Raw genomic sequence first — 22,616 nt, 5'->3', positions numbered from 1 at the left:
ATTTATTTTTGCCAAATCGCTTGATTTTGGCGTGAGAATTGTTTGAGTGGCGTGAGAGCGTGAGACAGGACCTATGGACAGGACCTAAAAGCGTGTGACACACGCCAGATGCGTGAGAGTTGGCAACCCTGATAAAACATTTTAAAACATTACTTTGCATTCCCATAATAACTTGAAAAACATATTTAAATTAATTTGGTTGAGTTAGCCTAAATATCGCTGTCCCCATAACACCAGCATTAGCACATAGACTGTAAAGGCATTAGCATAACACCAACTGAGAGCAAGAGCAATAAAGGTTGTTCAAACGTTGTTGCATGCTAAAAAAGTACCAGGGGCACAAGGCCAGACAGCAGGACAACAGATGTGAGTAATTTGAAGATTGATCTGAGAGCATGTTTATTACACACCATTCCCGAACAAGTTACTATTTGGATGTTTTAGCTTTCACTTTATTTACATAATCAGAGAGTGTTTGCAGTCTATCGAGCTAGCTAGTGTAGCTAAAACTTAGCTAACTTTTGCTCCAAAAGGAGAAAACGGTATTACCATTGCAAAATTGTCTGACAATCAATTCTTGGTTATCTTTTTTGTGTCTTAAACGAGCCAACCAAAACTTTTTTACATAACCAATAATGTCAATGTAGCAATTTACCATAACGTTTAAAGGTAGTATTTTGTTAATCTGTTGTTTACTTTAAAAATAAACACTGCTTCTGTCAAACATTTTGTCATTACAGTAGCAACAAAGCTAGAAAATAAGGTTTTCTGATACCTTGGTTCTTGCGTCAGTAAGCTAAGGCTAGATTTCCTAAAAAAAAAAAAAAAAGAAAAATATTTTTCTGTTCAAATATTTTGATTAGCAAACAATATTTCATTGTTGAGCTAAGGCAATATTTTTGATAAGTTAGTGAAACCATGTTGTTTAAATACAACATGCAAGCACTTGTTATATTTTCTGGGATGATTGTAAAAACTTTGCATCAAAAAGAGTTTTTGGTTTTGTGATGGTAATGACATTTTTGAAATTGAAGAAGAATTGAAGAATCATCATGTGATGTCACACATGAGCTCATTTGAACATTAGTGAACTTGTTTTTTGTGCGTTGTTTTAGCAGCTAGTTGTCGTGTTAGTGTAGGAACCGCAGTAGAGTCTTTAGGAATCATGATGGATAAAAAAAAACCCGTGAAGAAACTTAGGAATCGCTGCTGTGAAGCTCGAGTGAGAAACTCCTTGTTGTTGAGCCCCTTTTCTCATGCTGAATGTAAAAAAAAAAAAAAAGAAGAAGAAAATTTCATGAAATAATTCACAACATTTCACAACTAACTGATGTTTCATTGTGTTTTCATCATTTACAGAGAGCAGTAGCAGCTGTAGTCAGAAGTGTGTCGTTTAAAAGGAAGGCAAGTTTAGGACCAATAGTAAAAGGACAAATGGTTGAACCCTGTGGCAGTGATACAAAAGGATTCATGACAAAGCTGAAAAGGATGAAAGTGATAGACGATGGAGAGGGGCCATCACAACAGAGGGAGAAGATACAAAAACTCAACCCTCTCAAACATGATGATTCAGTCTCCTCTGTGGAAAATGGTAAACCTTGGCTTATAATGTTAAGTTATCTCCAATATAAAAAACAGAAAACTGAACCGGTGAATCATTGACTGTCACTGTCAGTTACAGGCTGATGCTCCTTTGGGTTTTTCTCCTCTGCAGAGACCAGCACCAACCCGAAGGTTGCAGTGCATTTGTGGAGGATGTGAGTAACACGTGTTAAAAGAAAAGCCAACGCTGAACAGAACAACTGAGTAAACACCTGCAGAAGTTCAGAGAGGTAAGTAGGAAGTCACTGATGTAGAGTTTGGAGGAGAGGTGTAAAACAAGAATTTACAGAGGATTAGATTCATATAAGAGCTTAACTGATCACAGGTATTAAAACTAATAAGACTAAGACTGAGCGGTTCCACCCTGGAGCCAGATTCGGTGTTGGGGCCTGTTGGTCGGGTCTCTGCCTATAGGAACCAACTGGGCATAGCTCGAAAGAGCAAACAAAAACAATGCAACAAAATGAAGCGAAGCCTGCAAGCTAGTTCAGGCAGCCAACTCAAGCTGCATCGCTCACATGACATATCTCACGCAATCATACACTCACGCAATCGTACACACCCTCCCAATTTGGCAGTCTATTTAAGATTTTCCTCTTTGCCTGCCTACGACACAGCAGCATTGCACAGCTCTATTTCTGCCCCACCACCACCCAAGCCATCCACCTGTAGGCTCCGGGTTAAGATATTTACTCATCACTCCCATATACTTGAATGAAATCCTATTCTCAGGGAGTGATGTCGGAGCCTTGACGCCAAACTCAAATACATAATGAAGCTGCAATAAATATTTATATTGTGAGTTGCCTGACTGAACTGCATTAAATACAACATTTAAGTGTGTGTTTACACAGCCTAACTTGTTGTTTCAACTATGACAGTTGATAAGTTCATCCACATTATCATTCTATACATTACAAATCTGCACACCTGTCACCAGCTTGGGCGATTCTTCAACAAGGGGAGTTTTTCTGTCACCAGAGTGAATTATCAAGAGAAAGATATTAAAAAAAAAAACTTAAGCTATTATTGTATCTCTGAAAGAATCTCTGAAAAAAAAAGAACTGTGTCTCAATTATGACATTTCCTTCAAAATACATTTATGGGCCCCTTTGGTTGTCAGAGATTGGATGCCTAGGGCTTTACAGCCAACAACTGAGCAGCGGTCAATTTTGGGTCTTTACCCTGGTGTGTGCAGATCCCTTACTAATGGCAAAAGCAACATGGTCCCAGGCAAAACTAGTTCCCAAACCATGGGAGGGGGAGGGATTATGCAAATTCGCAAAAACTTGAGGTAATTGTATATTATCTAAGGGAACAGCATGTAAACTCACATGGGTGTCTATCTAGGCAGACTGCATAATACAGATTTGTTGAGTACTCTCATTGTTTGTGGGCTAGAAAGCAAGCCAAATACCCAAATGTATGTCCTAAAGCCTTCAAATGATATTACCATAATATGTTCCCTTGAAATATTTTTTTGGGCATTTTGAAAATCCAAATATGCAAGAATTTCTATGTTTTGGGATTGTCCCCAACCCAGATCTTTGAACATTGTATTCATAGTGAAGTAATAAAAAATGTTAAATTCATTAAAACTTCACTTTGCATCGTCACATTTGTCACGTATACAATCTGGATATAAATCTAATGTAGAGATTTACAGCATGGCATTATTTCCAGCTATAACCTCTATATTTATGTAACAGTTTCATAATTATTTTTTCCATAGCTTTTAACTGCTCAGGACAGTGTCTCATAAAATTTAAAGGTTATAGGCCTATAACCTGTTACATTTGATGGCGCCATGAGTTAAGAGGATTTGGAAAAATCTGCTTTTTCCAGATTGTTTATGTGGTTTTATGGACAAAGGGTCAATGCATCAAATTATCTATTTTGAGTGTGTCAAACACCGTATAGAGTATTAGTGATGCCACTGTATGAACCCTGCACACTGACAATCACACATAGTTCATGAGAAAATAATCCCCTGGCCTGCTTGAATTTATGGTACAATATCGAGTTAGGTCAGTGCACTTTTGGTGTGCTTAAAACCTCCATTAGTTTGACAAAGTGTTTTAATATCTTGCTTTGTGAGCAGTTACGGAAAATCAGGAAATCAAATTGATCTATAAACAATTATATAATCAGTTATATCATCTGTAAAACAGGGCCCAAATGTATTCAACAAATACAAATGCCCTCCAAATGTATTCAACAAATACAAATGCCCTATGTTACAAAGCACACCTTCAAAGCTCCTAGAAAACCTCCCACTGGGTGTTCAGAGGCGGCTCTGTGAGCATCATCACCTAAGGTGGGACGGGAGAGTCAGTCTGACAGGTGGAGTAGAGGCTGACAGGAGCTGACAGGAGGCTGACACACAAGGTGCAGCTGGTCGCTTTTGGATGTAGTTTTAGCTTCTAAGGACTAACTGAAGTGAAGACATTTGACAGAGCTGTCGTCTTTGAGGTGAGTGGACCATCCATTTCACATTGCTTCGACAGATAGGATACAGACTGAGGAAAATTCCATGCCTTATTTCCAGGGGACAACTGTGAAATGTTGTGGATAAGGATTTAGTATGAGTATGAGATGTGATCTGGTCCTGCAACAACCCATTTTCTGAAAGTGTGTTCTATCCTTAATAAATGTACACGTCCATTTTTTCCCATATTTATTGCAAAACAGTCTTACCTTAAAGTAGTAATGTCATTGATGGTTAACCGTGCTGTTTGTTTGTTTTGTTGTCTTTTAAATGTTCCAGTTAGTAGTCATCCACCACTTTCTTTTAGCCACATTCCAGTCTTAGAAATGTAGGCAGGAAAATCCACACGGAACAGCTAACGCTACATCACTGCAAAGTCAGTTATATGTCATATTAGTCATAATTGTCGATTTTTTCACCTTGGTCAGCGTGAGACTATTCTCATTTTACCTTGTCTCAGCTGCCATATGAGAAGCAATTCATAATTTACCAGTCGGTATTAGAAGAAAATCTGTATGTACTGTGTCTCTATATACTATGTGCCCATCAAATTTCTCAGTCATGTAAAATCTTGTTAACTCTAATTATGATTGAATGAAAGGAAGTTGTCATCTGTGCTGAAGCAATTAGCTTCTGAGATAACCACGTTATTTAAATGCAATTACTGAGCAGAAATACATTTACTCGTTTGACAATGACACTAAATATAATTAGTATTAAAAGTCTCTGTCATATGGTAGTACGATCATAGGCTAATGAGCAGAGTCAACATCATACTTGTAATGTGTACCATGATTAATCAGTTGACAGAATTGTTCAATAATAATGCAAAGTAAGTTCGGCTAACTATCAAACAGAGTGGATCGCCAGTGCCAGTGCCAGGCTATGAAATGAAGGGAAGCAGATGATGAGTCTGTGGGTGGTGTCACACTTGTAGTCATAATTCAGATGAGACCAGCTGTCCATTGCACATTGTTGTTCATTCACTGCTTGGCTTCTCAAGAAACAAAGAGGGAGTTGACGTAAGTAGGAAATCCATAGTAAATCTCTTACTCATCCTGAAGCAGGTGTGATTTGGATAGGATGTTATGGATGAAGGGTTTTGGCTTGCATTGATAATTTTCTACATTTATGCTCAAATTATAATGGTATTGTGTGATATAAAATATATTTACCTTTGTTTAGATGGTGCAATGAAGGGAAAGCAATCATGCTGCGGCAGATCATGGCCAAACCCCGGAGACAAGCTTTTCGGGGAGCTGGATACATGTTTCATGCCCAATCGTCCTCCTGCCTTTCAATGACAGAGGAACTTTTCTTGGATGCTGCAGAATATGGCAACATTCCTGAAGTGAGGCGGATGCTAGAGGAACTGCCAGAGCTCAATGTCAACTGTGTGAACTACATGGGCCAAAGTGCACTGCAGCTGACAGTTGCCAACGAGCATTTGGAGGTGACTAAGCTCCTACTTAGGAAGAAGGACCTGGCTAGAATAGGAGATGCTTTGCTGTTAGCCATCAGTAAAGGCTACATTCGTATAGTGGAGGCCATACTGAGCCACCAGGCCTTTGCAGACAGTCAGAGGCTCACTAATAGTCCAAGCCAGGGGGACACGCATGATGACTTCTTTGCCTATGATGAGGATGGCACACGTTTCTCTCACGACATCACTCCCATCATTCTGGCTTCTCAGTGCCATGAGTATGAAATCGTGCATATTCTTCTTATGAAGGGGGCCCGTATAGAGCGGCCCCATGACTACTTCTGTCAGTGCAGGACCTGCAGCGAGCAGCAGAGGAATGATGCTTTTAGCCATTCACAGTCCCGCATTCATGCATATAGAGGTCTCGCTAGTCCAGCATATCTGTCCCTCTCAAATGAAGACCCTGTGATGGCAGCTCTGGAGCTGAGCAATGAGCTTGCAGTTCTAGCCAACATTGAGAAGGAGTTCAAGGTACAGCCATGTTGTTTATAAATATATTGGATTTATTTATTTTTGATGACAGCTGTACATCATGTTGATTAAAAGATTACTGGTAATGATAGGATTAGAGGGTCTGGCAGTTTTTCGCCATTAGTGATTCATGAAAATGGAAGAATAGGGTTGTAAAGATATTGCCTTTCTCTTTTACAGAATGATTACAAGAAACTGTCGATGCAGTGTAAGGATTTTGTGGTGGGACTCTTGGATTTGTGTCGAAACACGGAGGAAGTGGAAGCCATCTTAAATGGGGACCCTGAATCATGTCAAAACACTGAAACCTTTGGCAGACAAAACCTTATAAGGTTAAAACTTGCAATAAAATATGAAGTTAAAAAGGTAAGCATCTACAGCAAAAGGTCCCACATTGCATACAGTGAAATTCTAATATATTTTCTGTTTATAAAGTAGGCTGAGGTTCTATTAAAACTGTGAAAGTATCAAAGCGCTCAGACTACAAAGAAAAGCACACAGCCTGTATTCAGAAACTGGTCCTCAGGACCATATGTAACTTTTGTGATGTCACAACAAAGCAGCCACCACTGCCATGCCCCAAATCCCACCCACAAATAGACCCAACATCCAGCCTTACGGCATCGTTATCTGAAATCTGCTCTGCTTTTATTCATTTACTCATAAGGCAATCAGTCACTTCACTTCAAATAAATCTGTGAAAATGTAAAATATGGGACCTTAAATTTTTAGGTTTAGAACTGATGTACTTGTATTAATACTTGACCTCATGCTTGATTATGTAATATTCAATATGTAATCTTTCACTGTCATTCTCTCTTTCTCTCTCTTACACACACACACACACACACACACACACACACACACACACACACACACACACACATAAAAACAATGCCATGGACCAGTTTGTAGCACATCCGAACTGCCAGCAGCAACTCCTCTCCATCTGGTATGAGAACTTTTCTGGACTGCGTCAGCAAACGACAGCAGTTAAAGTCCTTCTTGTCCTTGGTGTAGCTGTTGGTTTGCCCATCTTGGCTATCATGTACTTGATAGCACCATCAAGTAAGGTTAGTTTTAAAAAAAAAATGTTTTTTTAACAGGTTAACGGTTACATTGTGCATTTCTTGTATTATTCTCTCTCTTGAAGATGATATTCTGTTGTGTAATTTTCAGGAAAAAAATGGAGAAGCTTAAACCAATGTTAAATGTTGTCCCTGTTTGCCACACTCTGTCAGTTAGGGAAGCTCATGTCTGGACCTTTCCTGAAGTTTGTGGCCCATGCAGCTTCCTTTATGATATTTCTTTGCCTGCTGGTCCTGAACGCAGCAGACCGTTTTGAGGGAACGTCACTTCTACCTAACATGACCACCCACGATCATCCTTCGCAGCTGTTTCGTATGAAGACCACCCCCTTTACCTGGATGGAGATCCTCATCATATCTTGGGTCATAGGTCATGAACGTGAATCTGCTTTCCCTGCCACCCCTGTCCCTTTCCCATTCTTAAATACAACCACAGTTAACAATCATATCTTTTTCTATTAAGTTAGTAATTTTTACATTATGTTAATTTATTCCTCTCCCATCTTTCAGACACTCAGTCTTGTCGACTTGTCATGATTTAAGTCAGGCTCCTACACAATTACATCACTCGGCTCTGCATGCAGGGTCAAGGATATTATGAGTCATTGCTGTTATAAATCCTAAATATCTATCTTGGTAGGAAATTGCCCACATAGATAATTATATATTCTTACCACGTGTACCATTATAAATCAGACTTGTAATGAATTTCCAAAGATGAAAAAGGCAAGGTGACACTTAGCTCTTCAGGCGAGACTTGGGAGCCACATCATACACACTTTGTCAGTACACAGCATTAGTAAATCTTATGTGATACGACTATCAACTCAAGGCTGGTCACGTTTATGTTTACAAATCATATCAGCCTATTTGTTTGAGACAGTGTGATTGTCAACTCAATATGTGATTGTTTTTTGCTTGTAGGGAAGATCTGGGAAGAATGTAAAGATATTTGGTCGCAGGACATTCGAGAATACATCTCAGAACCATGGAACCTTCTTGACTTTAGTATCTTGGCCATATTTATGACCTCTTTCATTGCCAGATTAATGGCCTTCTGGCATGCATATTCTGCTCAGTGTTATGTTGACAAGCACTACAAGGACCTGTCCAACATGACCTTGCCCTTTGAGATACAGTATTTCCAGCTGGGTAAGTGAGGACCAAAGAATACATGCATGATTCAATATCAGTTTCTTACACAAAACTTTAAATAGCCTATTGTTTTTGAATGTTGATTTTAGTATTGATCTGATTAACAACTATTAAATGTAGATACTTTTTTTCTTTTCCAACCTATTATTCGAGAATTTTCTTACTGTCAAAGTTTACTTGATAAATACTTTTCCCATTCCACATTTGTTTGTTTTCAGCTCGAATCAACTGGATGCCCTCAGACCCACAGCTCATTTCTGAAGGCCTTTATGCAATTGCAGTTGTGCTGAGTTTTTCCCGCATTGCATATATCCTGCCTGCCAATGAGAGTTTTGGGCCTTTGCAGATATCGCTGGGAAGAACTGTAAAAGACATATTCAAGTTCATGGTGATTTTCATAACAGTCTTTGTGGCTTTCATGGTGGGAATGTTTAATCTGTACTCGTACTACCTCGGAGCCAAGCACAACGATGCATTTACAACGTGAGTACCAACTATAGACTTCTGCTAACTCAGTTTACCTGAAAACGCTTGGAGGACTGCAGCTCTGGATACTATCTGTAATTAATTAATATGTAAGACTAACACAATTTTTTCATTACACTAATTTAATTACATTTTCTCCACTCCTCCAGGCTTGAAGAAAGCTTTAAAACACTATTTTGGGCCATATTTGGCTTGTCAGAGGTTAAATCAGTGGTCATCAATATTGACCATAAATTCATTGAGAATATCGGGTATGTTCTGTACGGGGTGTACAACATCATCATGGTGATTGTCTTGCTGAATATGCTCATCGCCATGTTCAACAGCTCCTTCCAAGAAATTGAGGTAAATTCTGACCAGCTACATTTCTCAATTTGTGTTAGTATAGCGTTTTGTCTTGTTTTGGTTACTCTCAGTGGTGTTATAAGATCATAATTATTTTAGAAATAATTTAATTTGGCAAAATATTTGTAGTTATTATTTATTGTTGATTTATGCCAAAGGTGTCAGTTCAGTTTTGTATTCCTGGTTTATATTTGATTTATGCAATAACACTGGGTAGATAAGCAGCTGGAAGTCACACATTAGAAATGCAAATGTTCTTACCCCTGCTTACTATTTCTTCTCTGTTGATGTAGGATGATGCTGATGTCGAGTGGAAGTTTGCCAGAGCTAAACTCTGGTTCTCCTACTTTGAGTACGGTGGCACGCTGCCTGTGCCCTTCAACCTTGTACCGAGCCCCAAGTCTTTTGTCTCCCTCCTGCTGTGGATAAGGACGTTTCTCTGGGCTGTACCTCAAGACAAAGGCAAAGAAAATTCAAATGATGAGATGGAGCTTAATAAAGTGAGGCACCAGCTGTTCATATAAATTTGAAACAAGGAAATGAACAGATCAATTGTGTTGGATGTAAATGAATGTCTGAAGACATTTGTAACACTCCTTGGGTGAAATTTGCCTCCAGTATGTCACAGGTCCACAGGGCCCTCTTGTGTCATGTGTTCAAGTTGCAGTTGTCAGTTGTATCTCAGAAAAACAGGTATTGTCAGTGCTTTTTCTCTTTTTCCTCTTTTCTAATCTTAGTTAAGGCAACAGGAAGATCTGACTCTGGACACGTCACTTGGTCCGACCCACCACCAGGTAAATCAGTTTGTATTTTGTAAACCGCTAATAACTGTGACACACACATATAGCAATTTGAATGGACATAATGCAGTCTTACTAACTTTTTTTTTATTATGCCCACAATTTAAGATACTCAAAGGAGAAATGTAATACATAGCCTACATGTATAAATATAAATGAGTCATTCAAAACCATGTTCTATCAAATATGCTGAAAGATCACACCGGCTGCTGCTTTCCTTCTTACTTAACTCAGACTTTACAGGAACAATTAGCTCATTAGTTGAAGGCTCAAATTTTTGATTCTTTTTCATAGAAGATAATGAATCGTCTCATCAAAAGATACATTGTAAAAGCACAAAGAGACAAAGACAACGATGAAGTGAATGAAGGTGAGTTAAGTGGATGTTCTGAGTAGTATGCCTTTCATGCATGTCATCAAACTATGAAACATAATTTTAAACTGTTTCACTTACGGTCCCACAGGTGAACTGAAGGAGATCAAACAAGACATCTCCAGTCTCCGCTATGAGCTGCTGGAGAGGGAGAACCATGACATGGAGACATTGACAGATCTCATCAGACAACTGGGAGAAGTCTTACATGTTCGGCAGAAAGAGGAGCAGAGGCACAAGCTGTCAACACACTCTTAAAATGCACAGCACTTCAGTGAGGGTCAAATAGCCTCTTAAGGCACAGACCTAATACTTTTTTTTTTTTTTTTTTTTTTTACAACTAAATTATACCTTATAAAACTGGTTATTGAGTATCTTAAATATAAAAACATCCTTGCTTTCCCATTACCCTTTTTGGAAGAAAAACTCATCAAACCATCTTCATTCTTGTTGCTGTCTGTAAAGTTAACCAGATGGTGGCACTAATGGAACTTTTTTTCTTACACGGCTGTGTTAGACTGATATGGACAACTGGCTGCTAACGTGTTATGTTTATATGGTTTGATTTAGGGGTGATTTCTCATCTCAAGTACAAAAGCACTTCTGACAAAAAAAACAAAAAAAAAAACAACCATCTGTTTGAATGTCCAGTGGCAGGTTAGCAAATCAGACATAATGTAAAAATAAAAGAGCTGGTCAGTACTAACTGCCTGCAGCTTTCTGTGATTCTCAAGTTACTGTATGCAGTTTTTTTCTGTGATGTAAACTTAAGATCAATAAACAGGAATTACATTTTTATACAAAACATAATGTTTTTATTTATGTTTTTAATGTGCTGGTTTATTAAAATGTTGGCCACTTCAGCATAATGTTTAATGAGCAGAACTGAAATCAATTATTATTTTCCCCTCAGGGCACAGAGGGTTTACAGGTTGTTAAAACCATTGCAGCAGATCCTGTTGTGCTCTCTCACGCTTGCTGTGAAGCAAGACAACTGTCTGAGAACAGTCTGACCTGTCAGGTAGACAAACAGCTCGCCTCCATCTACAGCTAGCAGAGTAAAAGCCAGTGAGTCAAGTCCCTGAGGAGAGCCAGTATGAATCATTGCTACCAAGGAAAAACTACAAAGGGACAGCAATAGCTGTTATTAAATGAGCATCACTGATCAAAAAAAGCAACATTTATCATTTGTATATTGTATAAATGGATTATTGTGATGATGGGTTAAACACATTTACCCCATGTGTCTACAATATTAACAAACTGATTTAAAAAGCACTAGGGATGAGGTTACACAAAAAAGCTATGGGTGGTCACCATCAGCCACGAGCGTCACATTTACAGATTAAAGTCTTCTCTGACAGCAGGGCCATTACAGCATTTGAAGAACAAATCATTAAGATATGAATGTGAAACTGTTATCCAAGAATTATGTGGGCCACAGCGGGAGAATCCCCTCTGATAACGTCAAATATGTGACGCAGGAGATAGGATCAAGGCCTGTGTGTGCATCATAACTACATGCATCAGCAACATCTATACTCGACTGATTAACTTGAATAGTAAAACGCTCTGTTATCTATTCAGGGCAACAGAAACTAGTAAATCAGATAAGTGCAAATGGGGTGAGGGTGCTGTTATGATACAGTGGCCTTTAGAAATAAAGAGGACCACAGAACAGGAGATGCATCAATAAATATATACTTGATCAATGACTGCTCATGTGCATTGTACAAATGTACAGTGAAAACATAATGTTTAAAGTAAGAACTGAAGTTGTAGGCAAAAATTAAAGCGAAATCCTCTGCAGAAGACAAAAAAACAAATTTCTAATTTCTGTCACTTTATTTCAGACCTAACACCAACACTGTTAGATTGTAGGATGCCTACTTAAAACATTATATTTAAAACATATGTCCTCAGACTGTCTCACATCATAGTATTAGGTCTTGACCTTCAATTAAACTCAGCAGGGCTGTTCAGGATGAATAGGTTTTTTGGACATCCATTAACTTAGTGTAAGCATTTTTCTTTTTTCTTGTCTAATGTATCCCATCCATTTTCTCACTTAGCCAAAAAAATGTCACAGTGTCCCAACACTTATCCAAGAATAGAAGGGTGGAGACTAATGGTCCATGACATGGATGTGGTCCATTGTTGTTTCTCCTCATTGGTTGGCTATTTTATTGTAATTCCGCTGTAAAGATAGCCTAATGCCATACATTTTCTCCATCAGGGCTGATTGATACTTCCTCTGGCATCCTTTGGAAGGATGGATTTGGTCTGAGTGAGGAAAGCTACAGGAATCATGCATCAGCTCTGAAATATGACACCCACAAGAACAAGGAAATCAACTTTTTTTACTTGAATATAACACGTTTATTTCCTGTGTGAGCTCATTATCACTCACCATCATAACTAAAAGTCGATTTTCGTTTTCTTTTCTGATCAGCTGTTAACTTTTATGGATCAGGCTCTTGTGTGAAAGAAAGGCGAAGTCACAGCCTTTCTCGACGGGGAGGAGGATTACAGGAAGGTCTCAACCTATCTCAGCCACAACCTATCAAATACTGTCCAGCCTCTGGGCGCACTCCAGTCTCTGCCGTGCGCTTCGAGGTTCAGAAAATGGAAAATAAAATAAACGGAAGGATGAGCAGCATCGGTGCTACGATCGTTGATTCGACTGATACACGAATAAGTGACTTGACTGAAGCTGGTAACAGTAATACGAAGTTATCCATCGAACCACAGTCTTTGACTTGCGTATCCTCCTCCGTGCGTAATTTTGGAAACAGCGGCGCACTGATCCACGGTCTGAATTCAAGCGGCGACGGCACAGCTTTCAAAGACTGCAACTTACTCGATGGTCCACTCGCTACAAAACACTTTTATGACCGTGGGGGTGAACATCTGAAGTGTGACAGTGTGCCGTGGGATTTTGTAAAAGTTCAGAGGTCGAATGTGGCTACACCCGAAAGTTTGTCGGGCGCAAGTCTAAGTCTCTCCTCGACCACCGGAGCGTGTAAGTTCATCAAAGACGAAAAGGAGCCTTCCGTTATTATGGACACCCCCTGTCCCAACTTTGATGCATCATCGGAGATATTTTCTCTTGACACCTGCTGTGACACCAACATGAAGCAGCAGCTGGGGCTCAGTGACTGCGAGTCCACGAGCTTCAGGTCAACAACAGCGGGTCCTCGTCCGGGGCTCGAGGGATCTCCAAACTTTCTGATCGACCTGAACCAGCCAGAGCAGCTAAGCCAGGTGAGGACTGACTCCAGGTGTTCTTTGTCCGGGAAGACTGTCTTTGAGGCTCACACGTACGCAGCTTCGCAACAAACGATGTACAAGAACGAGGTTGCCCGTTGGCAGATTCAGACGTCTCCAGCTGAGCCTCAATACTGGTGCCAGTCTGCGGGGTTGACTGAGGACCCGTTCACAACCAGCGGCTATGAGGGGAACCAGAACCAGACCATGTCTCAGAGGAATCCTTCACCTTATTCTACATTTCCAGGGTAAATACTCCAACACTATACAATTTCACTTATTGTTTGAGGTGGTGCCACAGAGTAGGTAAGAACTTCTTATAAAGCTTTCCTCCTGAGAAGCTCTGTCACTTTGGGGCAACATAATTATCTGGTTACACATCTTATTATGTGCTCTAATATGAAGCAGCCTTTAGGGACCATAATTCTTAGTATTGACATGGAGAGAGTACCCTTAAATGAGTTTTGAATTCAACAAGTGTTACTGCCATTAAACCACTTAAGTGAGAGCTGAGGGAAAGCAACATTTAGTTTAGCTTTCAATCTGAAAATGATCAAACTTTTTTATGAGTTTTTTTTTTTTTTCATTTCTTTTTCAGTATGCCACCTCAGAGGCTGTGTGTGATCTGTGGTGATGAGGCATCTGGTTGCCACTATGGAGTCTTGACCTGCGGGAGCTGTAAAGTCTTCTTTAAAAGGGCAGTTGAAGGTGAGAAGAAATGTGCCTGAAAATGCTGCGTGTTTATCACAAGTTCTATTTTTTTTCATTCTTGTTTTTGTGCACACTCTCAGTCCAGTATTTTTCCATCCCACATCCAGTGTAGTTTATTTGGGCTGTTATACAAGATAAGAAACTTAGTCATCATTTAAACTGTCTACACACAGTTTCAATATTTTTTTCTTTCAGGTTTTTTTTCCTAATGTCTCAAGATGTTGCAATGACAGATCAAACTTGCATCTTGCATGGCTTCTCTCTCTCTCTTTTTTTTCTCCGATCTGCCCTCCTTGTTGGCCAGTTGGCATTTTTCCAGACAAATAAAGCAAAAGGTTAAAAAAAGGCTGAAAGATCTTTTTGAAGTTGTAGCAGCATCAGCTATCACATGTCCACATTGAAAGCTGGAGTAAAGTGAAAGGGAGTTACCACTCCAAATTTGACTGACCTTCTGTCATACTTATTAAAGGTCAATAGCAACAGTATCACACTGACCAGTGTTCACTGTGTTCTTCCTCTTGGACAAGTTTTTCTTGTTATCTTGCAATGCGAGATATATAAGAGCCACTATGTCTCACCATGGCCGTGTCACTCTGTCCTCACAGCCTTGCCTTTATCTAATTTTCTTCTTTAGATCTCTTTTCAGAACGTTGCCTCTCAGTGGAGAAGCCATGCTAATAGTCGAGAATCCTTCAACACATTTTTCCCTTGTAATGTCTCGCCTCCTCCCTTCATATTTGAAAATCAAACATTGTTAAAATTGTGTGCACTTCCTGTACCCCTTCACTCAATAGGCCATCATAGTTATCTCTGCGCTGGGAGAAATGACTGTATTGTGGACAAAATCCGAAGGAAGAATTGTCCTGCATGTCGTCTGCGAAAGTGCTACCAAGCAGGAATGATGCTCGGAGGTATGATTTGGTAGAATTTCACAAATTGCACAGAAATTAAAATGATTGGTTAAGCCATTTAAATAAAGCATCAAAGAGAATGTTCAAAGTGCTCAGATCAAGACGATAGTGAATTAAAGTCAAACGGGAACCATGATTGAGCAACTTTACCATTCAAATTTTAAACTGATGTGGCAGCATTGAAAATCTGTGATGAGTTATGGGTACAAACTGTACTCTTTGCCATTAAATCTTACCAGGCCTTGTATTTATGTCACAGGCAGGAAGTTGAAGCGTTTTGGGGCATTGAAAGCCTTGGGTATGGCCCCGTCCCTGATGTTCCAGTCCCATTTGGCCATGTCCAGTGACAACCAGGCCTTGACCTCCATGTCTTGCATACCAGGCATTCGTGAGGTGCAGCTCAACCAACAGATCATCAATGTCCTGGAAAACATCGAACCAGAGATCATGTACTCTGGTTTTGACAACTCCCAGCCCAATGCTCCCCATCTTCTGCTCACCAGTCTCAACAGGCTGTGTGAGAAACAGCTGCTGTGGATTGTCAAATGGTCCAAGTCCTTGCCAGGTAACAGCTCTCTCAGCTCACGGTCACCTGTTGTCGCCATGGGGATCCACTGACAATGCCGTGCTTAGAGTCTATGGCTTAAATACTGATTTAGATAGAAGGTTTTGTAATGCCATGAATATTAGTGTAGATACAAGGGATGTGGTTCCAAGTAGTATGGAATAATTTCACAGTAAATGTTACAATAAACAAAGATTTTGCAAGAAAGCTGTCAGCTGAACCAAAATATGAGCTATGAAAAAACAAAACGGGACCAAGAAGCCATAACATTAAATGTACTCTAATTTCATTTTCTTTCTAAGGGTTTCGCAATCTTCATATCACTGATCAGATGACCCTCATCCAGTACTCGTGGATGAACCTCATGGTGTTTTCGCTTGGGTGGCGCTCCTTTCAGAACGTCACCAGCGAATATTTATACTTTGCACCTGATCTGGTTCTTAGTCAGTAAGTCATCACTCACGCAATTTAAATTGGGTTTTGCAAGATTTAAAGATGACATTGATGCGTTTATTCAAAAGGCAATGATTGTTCTCAGGTTTTCCAGAAACACAAACCATTTTTGTTTTTGCCTGTTAGGGAGCAAATGAGGAGATCACCGATTTACGACCTCTGCCTGGCAATACAGTTCATTCCTCAAGAGTTTGCAAACCTTCAGGTCACCCGTGAGGAGTTTCTCTGCATGAAAGCCATAATACTACTCAACACAGGTAAGAGACAGAAGGCTAATACAGTCAGACACAAGATAATTCCTGTTTTTCATCATGCTGACCTTGTTTGAAGTGGGGGTATTCAGTATACAGTGTTGCATGATGAGCAATACTGTAAAGCTGCACAATAAGGGGAGTGTTGTACAGGGTCACTGGACCTTGACAAGATTTATGTAGCAGCTGCTATCAAGTCCTTCTTTTACAGGTCGAAAAAACACAGCTTTTATTAGCAGCATGTTACTCCAATAGCAATCATTGTTGACCTGCACTTCTGTAGTGTTCTTGACAGTAATAATAATCATTTTTCTACAATTTCAAATAGTTTCTATTTGAACAAATTATTTTTAAATTGTCCTGTCTGCTCTCAGTGCCTCTTGAGGGACTCAAAAGTCAGCCAATATTTGAAGAAATGAGACAAAACTACATCCAGGAGCTGACCAAGGCTATCCACATGAGGGAGAAGGGCATGGTGGCCAGCTCACAGCGATTCTACCACCTCACCAAACTGATGGACGCCATGCACGATGTAGGGCTCACCTCACAGTGCTCAGTGCAACAGTATTAAAATCATGCGTCTGAATCCTACTGCTATTTAATGAGCACCAAGGTAAACCTGAATGTCTCTTCTCTGACAGATAGTGAAGAAGGTCAACCTGTTCTGTCTGAGCACCTTCATCCAGGCAGACGCCATGAGAGTGGAGTTTCCAGAGATGATGACAGAGGTCATTGCATCCCAGCTCCCCAAGGTCCTGGCAGGCATGGTGAGGCCCCTCTTATTCCACACCAAGTGATGATGCCGGCACAGACATCACGACTCTGCGGAGACAACTTGCGACTGGATTAATCACAATTACAAATGTAGTCAGTCATTTGTACTTTGCCAAACTGCCACTAATGCTCTTTAACATGCTCTTTAAAATACAGTTTTTAGTAGACAACTATCATGAATATGAGTCAGAGGCACCATTTATTAAATCTCCTCTCTATAAATTCTGGTGAAGTCACCTTTTCCCATCCTACAACTTGTGTACAGATGGTATTTACTAGCTGATATACAGTAGGTTTTGAGAAGCCTTAGAGATACTGATATTTTTGTACTAAAGCTGTAAAAAAAAAAAAAAAGAAACAAAAAAACCCATAAAATTTAATGATTATATGTTTCTCGCTGAAATTGTATTTTTAGAAAGTAAAATTGCAGGAAACTCTGAAACCTGCTGCATAAACTAATGAAATGCTTTTATGGTTCACTGCAGCTTAACTTAATGCACCTATTTCATTCAGGAAAGACTGGGAAGATAACTTAAGTGAAAAATAATTATCTTAAATGAATTGCAGATATTTCAGTCAGTGTGCCTCTCTGCCAGCACTGCACAAATATACAGTATGTTTTTTTTTAAGTCCGCCTACAAGATCTTTTTTGTTGTGCATATCAATCTGAATCAAAATATACACAATGACAAAGGTTTCCAAGATGCATGTGACACATTTAATTCAAGTGAGTGCAGCAGTTCATTCAAACAATGAAAAAAAAGCAAAGATGTTCAATTTATTTCACAATTTTAAGAAAATCTTAAAAAAAAGAAAAAAGAAATCTCTAAACAGCATTCAGCTGAGTACCAACAACTAACCACATGTCTTTTCTCCAATTATCCCACTTAAATAACAAATCCAATGTCTAATCTTTAATGGGACATAAAACATAACTGCCATGACCAAAGTAATAAAAATATGCAATAAAAATGTTTTTACAAATCAAACAACCTGGATAGGGAGGACCCTTTACACCAAAATATAATACACACTACAAGACAACCACAATCGTCTTTTTTAATGGAAAATACAACCATGTCTGTACAAGCACATGCCAAGTACATAGAGACAAATCAATTTTGCAGTTAATATAGTTTATAGTAGGAGTTTCTCACCGTTCAGCCTGTGTAACATGTTGAATTTAGAGTTCCTTGCTGCAGTGAGCATGACTCATATTCACTATGACAAAAGGATTTGGACCACAGGTCTAATAAATCACTTTGTTTATTTATAGACATGTTTATGCACCATCAAGACACAGTAGATCATTGCAAGGAAACAAGCTTGCCATATAAAAAAAGGGGGGATTCAAAATGTTACATATTCAGGATGTGGATGTAATTTCCCTGACAGCCCCTCCAAATTCAGACTGTAAGGGAGTATTATTCCAGCATCACTGTTCAAGGTCACTTTGCATTCTTAAAGATGTAAATGGAAAAGAACATCCTGATCTTGGCATGAGATCTCAAATAACTCGGCAATTACATTTTTGGTCACCAGAGAAAGTCTTACTTTGGAGTAAATCTTCAGTTTCAGTTTGTAATAACTGAACGGCAATACAAGGTTGTGATCAAGTTTTTCTTTAACTATCACTGGAAGTATCACTTTTTTTTTTTTTTTTTTAGATCATTATGGACTTTGTACTTTGAAAATGTGGCAGTAATTGAAAATTAAATATTTAACATAATATAATCAGCTAAATGTCTAGTTATTACCAGTACACCAGTGTACCAGCAAGTACAGTACCACAACAGGTATTAAAGGTGAAGGTTCCACCTCATGAACATGGCATTCATTGCAGTATATAAAAACTTTTTTTTTTTTTTTTTTTTTTTACATAATGGCATATATCTGATGTGATAATTTATAGTAATAGACAGTTACACAAAGTAAATATTTTTGATTAGCAACTACAGAAGAACATGTGAGCATTAATGTACAGTACTGTACTGTGTAGCTAACCAGAAAGTGCACTGCAGCAGTGAGCAGGTTCAGTGGTTGAACAATGATCACAGGCCATAAACATGAAAGTTAAGGTGCAAATCCATTATGCTTTTTTCTAATAGATTAGTTTAGTAACCATACTTTAAATCACAGTTTGTTCAATGACAGTTAATATTGAATGTTTATGAAACTACAGATTTCCATTTACAACTTGATGAAAATGTTTTGTTGCTATAATGGGAAGTTAAGCGCGTATTTCTGAGAATAAAACTTGTGAAATGGGATCTGATTGTTTTGTGATTCTGTAAGCAAATACTGGGACTAAAAACACCAGTGCAGTCAATGGGTTAATATATTTACATCTGAATCTCTGCAGATTCCCCAGCATTTCACAATGAAGTCATTACAGAAAAGTAGGTACATGTCTAAACTTTGAACTTCTAGCACCGTTAAACCAATTACAGCCCAAACTCATATCTGTTAGGTATGCATAAAATGCAGAAATGTTAGTTACCAGCAACAACAGTAACATTACAACAATCAACCCCTTTTTTCCATGGATACCATGAAAAAGATGGCATTTTACCATCTGTTAGAAGAAGACAACATAATTCTCGGGGATTAAACCTGTTTTACCCTCGTATGTTGCTTGGAGCCAGCCTGGTTCAACAGAGGGGTAGACTACAGGACAAAAAGAGAAACAAATTACTCAAAGTCAAAGGGAAGAGCGAAGCAGAGGCTTAATTTAAATCCATTTTAATTCATTTCTCAGACTCAATAAAGCAAAAGCAGCAGATGCATAAATAAATAAGAGATGCTATTAGGCAGCTACAAACACTCATAGCAGATTGAGGAAGACTCAGGGTCAGGCTGCTTTTAAATTTCATCCCTACAGAATATTCTAGCAGGCTTTAAGGCAGGATCACGTTACAGCCGAAATCATAAAATCAGCAAGAGACACACCAAAATGAAGAGGTACAGCTTTAGTAATTATCATAAAAAATGAATATGGAAGAGATATGCGAAATAAAGATGTGGAGAATAAAAAGCTCCATTAAGGTAGAGAGCAATAAAAGTGCTCTGCCTGCTGCTCAATCATAGGGAGCGTTTGTTGACGTTTTTGCTTTTGGCTGCTGGCTCTGCAGGCTGTGTTAACAGGGAACAGGCGCTGGTTCCTTCCATCACTAGGTTACAGTGACCTGCTCGCACTGGTTGTGGGCCAAGTCATATCTTCATGGAAAAAGCAAGAGGCCATAAAAAATCCCAGGACTGTTTGGTCTTCAGCAATGCATATGGGGGTGTCACGCTAAGAGCAAAATTATTTTATGCCTCTACATAACACTGGGAATCAGCCAAGTGCTTTCTGTGTGCTGCCACTATGCAACAGACTCTGTGTGTACACTGTTTAAACATCCAGTCAGCCTACGCAAGGAGGCATGTGTGCTGTTGCGAGCACTGCTGCAGAAAAGTAGCTGTCAGCTGAGCCATATAATGTTTGTCTTGTGCTGGCTCTGCTCACCATTTGAGAAGTGCGCCCCCTGGGGGAAGCTGAGCTCGTGGCTGTGCTCTGCCTCACAGGAGTACATCGCCTTCGCTTCTCTGTGAAGACAACAAACACGAGCAATGTCATGGCAGATTCGAGATGAGAGTGGGATTAATTGGGCCAAACTGCTGAAGGTGTCATGTTTTTACTGCACCTTCCGACTGGTACAGACTGTGAGGAGGAGGCATTTTCGAAAAGCAGTGCTCTGGCAGCAACCCTGGAAAAATAAGACAAACAATAGAGTTATCTCCACTTGATTGTATCAAGAGCAGCACAGTTGAAAAACTAAATATTTAGTAAATTATGTCATCCAAAGAAAAATGCTCCAATGATAAAATGATTAGTTATCATTAGTAAGAGTAGTGTTCTTTCATCATTGCCATTAGCAGGGGGGGTTTCAACCTGTGATCCGTGACCTTCTGCTGATTTGATTTATTATTGTTTGTGAATCAAGAATTTAATGTTAATATAAACAATTTAGAAAAAACAAGGTTACATTCAGGATTATATACAGTATAACATGTAAAATTGATTGATTTTACTAATGAAGTCTTTTTACATGTAAAGTGACAGATGCAAGACATATTAATCCCATCCTTCAGACCTAAGAACTGGTCCCCTGGTTGCTTACTAGTCAGGGGGCTGCTTCCCGAGTCACAACTCAATAATATGGCAATAAAATCAGCAGTTCTGCCTCAGAGAGAAATTCAAGCCAATCTGACCTTTGCTGGCCAAAACAAGTCGGTCCACTTTCTCTTGGCCTTGCCAGCATTCCTCATTGTTGAGATTGAGGTGAAAGGCGTAACGATACAATGCTGGAGGTTTCCTTCCTCCGGGCGGGGTAAGCGTCAGCTTGGAGCTAAACTGAGTTAAACTATATAACAAGGCTGCTTTTGACCCTGTGCACAACAACCTCAGAGTCAAAGGGACAACACTGCCTTAGGCGAGCTGGGTGGGTGCTATACAAGGACACTACTTGAGATACCATGTGACCAGCTTCTCAGACATGACAAGTCAAACAATCTATTTGTCCCAAGAGAACGAGTGCAGACTGCTGCTGGGTCACATCAACCTCAGAGCAGAGTGTAATTAAAGCTGGCTCTCCCACCACAGAGGAAAAGACATAAATCTCCTAACACATACTTATGTGATCTTAGAGACCTCTCAATGCTCAGTGCTCATAAACAGACGAAGGAGGAGGCTGACGACTCAGAGGGGAGAGACAGAGGGAGGGAGGAAGACACACACACACAAATAGGGAATAAATGGTCATTACATTTTCCCGGTGCCAAGGCAACGGCTTTAAATCACTCAATTTCTCAGTCCAAAACCAAGATATATTAGATTCATAATTGAAACCAGTAATTCTTTGGTATTTTGCCTTGATAGATAACTCCTATTAATCAATAATCAGGATTGTTGTTCATTTTCTGCCAGTTGGCTGATTGATTACTCAACTAATTGTTTTGCCACTGCGTGTCAGATGAGTAATTATGTACAAAATGTCCACTTGCTAAGATTTCATAGTTGGTATCACACTTCAGTCGTTAGTATTAGAAGCAATCATTCATAATGAGTAAAATGATTAAATCATTACACTGAGCCAGGTCTTTGGTAGCCGTTGGTGACTGAGTTGTCCGTCCTGCGGCGGATCACTTGTTTTGGTGGCAGGTCTGGGTGCCCAGTCGGCTTTAAACTGTCTTTGGGCTCCAGTGTTGACAGACTTTGAACAGATCCAGAGCAGCTCCTGTGGCCTTGAGGGAAAGATACATGTAATCACTTCTGTCTACTAGTAAATGACACAAAGATACTTAAGCTCAAACTGCACCAAGTAACTGAGGAAATGAGACATACAAACATTTTT

General features: G+C 39.4%; 3 protein-coding genes across 7 annotated transcripts in view; 2 read left to right on the top strand and 1 right to left on the bottom strand.

Annotated features, from left to right (window-relative positions):
* The first annotated feature begins 5,250 nt into the window (after positions 1 to 5,250).
* On the top strand, positions 5,251 to 10,922 carry trpc6b (transient receptor potential cation channel, subfamily C, member 6b). Its single transcript, XM_085795912.1, has 11 exons — positions 5,251 to 6,044; positions 6,225 to 6,410; positions 6,953 to 7,117; positions 7,286 to 7,502; positions 8,057 to 8,284; positions 8,506 to 8,770; positions 8,923 to 9,118; positions 9,412 to 9,618; positions 9,856 to 9,912; positions 10,213 to 10,288; positions 10,383 to 10,922. Exons 1-11 carry the CDS (start codon positions 5,301 to 5,303, stop codon positions 10,547 to 10,549), a joined length of 2,508 nt encoding a protein of 835 aa, XP_085652038.1. The 5' UTR covers positions 5,251 to 5,300; the 3' UTR covers positions 10,550 to 10,922.
* Positions 10,923 to 12,831: 1,909 nt separating this feature from the next.
* pgr (progesterone receptor) lies at positions 12,832 to 19,493 on the top strand. 2 transcript variants are annotated; one of them, XM_085795914.1, is made up of 8 exons: positions 12,832 to 13,806; positions 14,157 to 14,266; positions 15,064 to 15,180; positions 15,440 to 15,745; positions 16,048 to 16,192; positions 16,325 to 16,455; positions 16,824 to 16,981; positions 17,091 to 19,493. In XM_085795914.1, exons 1-8 carry the CDS (start codon positions 12,917 to 12,919, stop codon positions 17,244 to 17,246), a joined length of 2,013 nt encoding a protein of 670 aa, XP_085652040.1. In that variant the 5' UTR covers positions 12,832 to 12,916; the 3' UTR covers positions 17,247 to 19,493. The 2 variants fall into 2 exon arrangements, with proteins under 2 accessions (XP_085652040.1, XP_085652039.1); XM_085795913.1 differs by having other exon boundaries at positions 17,095 to 17,590.
* Positions 18,474 to 22,616, bottom strand: part of arhgap42b (Rho GTPase activating protein 42b) — a 73,682-nt gene continuing 69,539 nt past the window's right edge. For all 4 annotated transcript variants that reach the window (XM_085795908.1, XM_085795909.1, XM_085795910.1 and 1 more), the window contains 4 exons: positions 22,350 to 22,506; positions 20,907 to 20,969; positions 20,729 to 20,808; positions 18,474 to 19,890 (listed from right to left, as the gene is read on the bottom strand). In XM_085795908.1, coding sequence (XP_085652034.1) covers positions 19,802 to 19,890; positions 20,729 to 20,808; positions 20,907 to 20,969; positions 22,350 to 22,506 — 389 coding nt within the window. In that variant the 3' untranslated portion in view covers positions 18,474 to 19,801. The remainder of the gene's footprint in view (positions 19,891 to 20,728; positions 20,809 to 20,906; positions 20,970 to 22,349; positions 22,507 to 22,616) is intronic.

The sequence above is a fragment of the Trachurus japonicus genome, chromosome 13 (assembly GCF_045865225.1).
Source record: "Trachurus japonicus isolate A0001 chromosome 13, Traja_1.0".
NCBI classification, from domain to species: Eukaryota; Metazoa; Chordata; class Actinopteri; order Carangiformes; family Carangidae; genus Trachurus; species Trachurus japonicus.
Note: the sequence above shows the minus strand (reverse complement) of the source record. Positions and strands in the feature narration are given on the sequence as shown.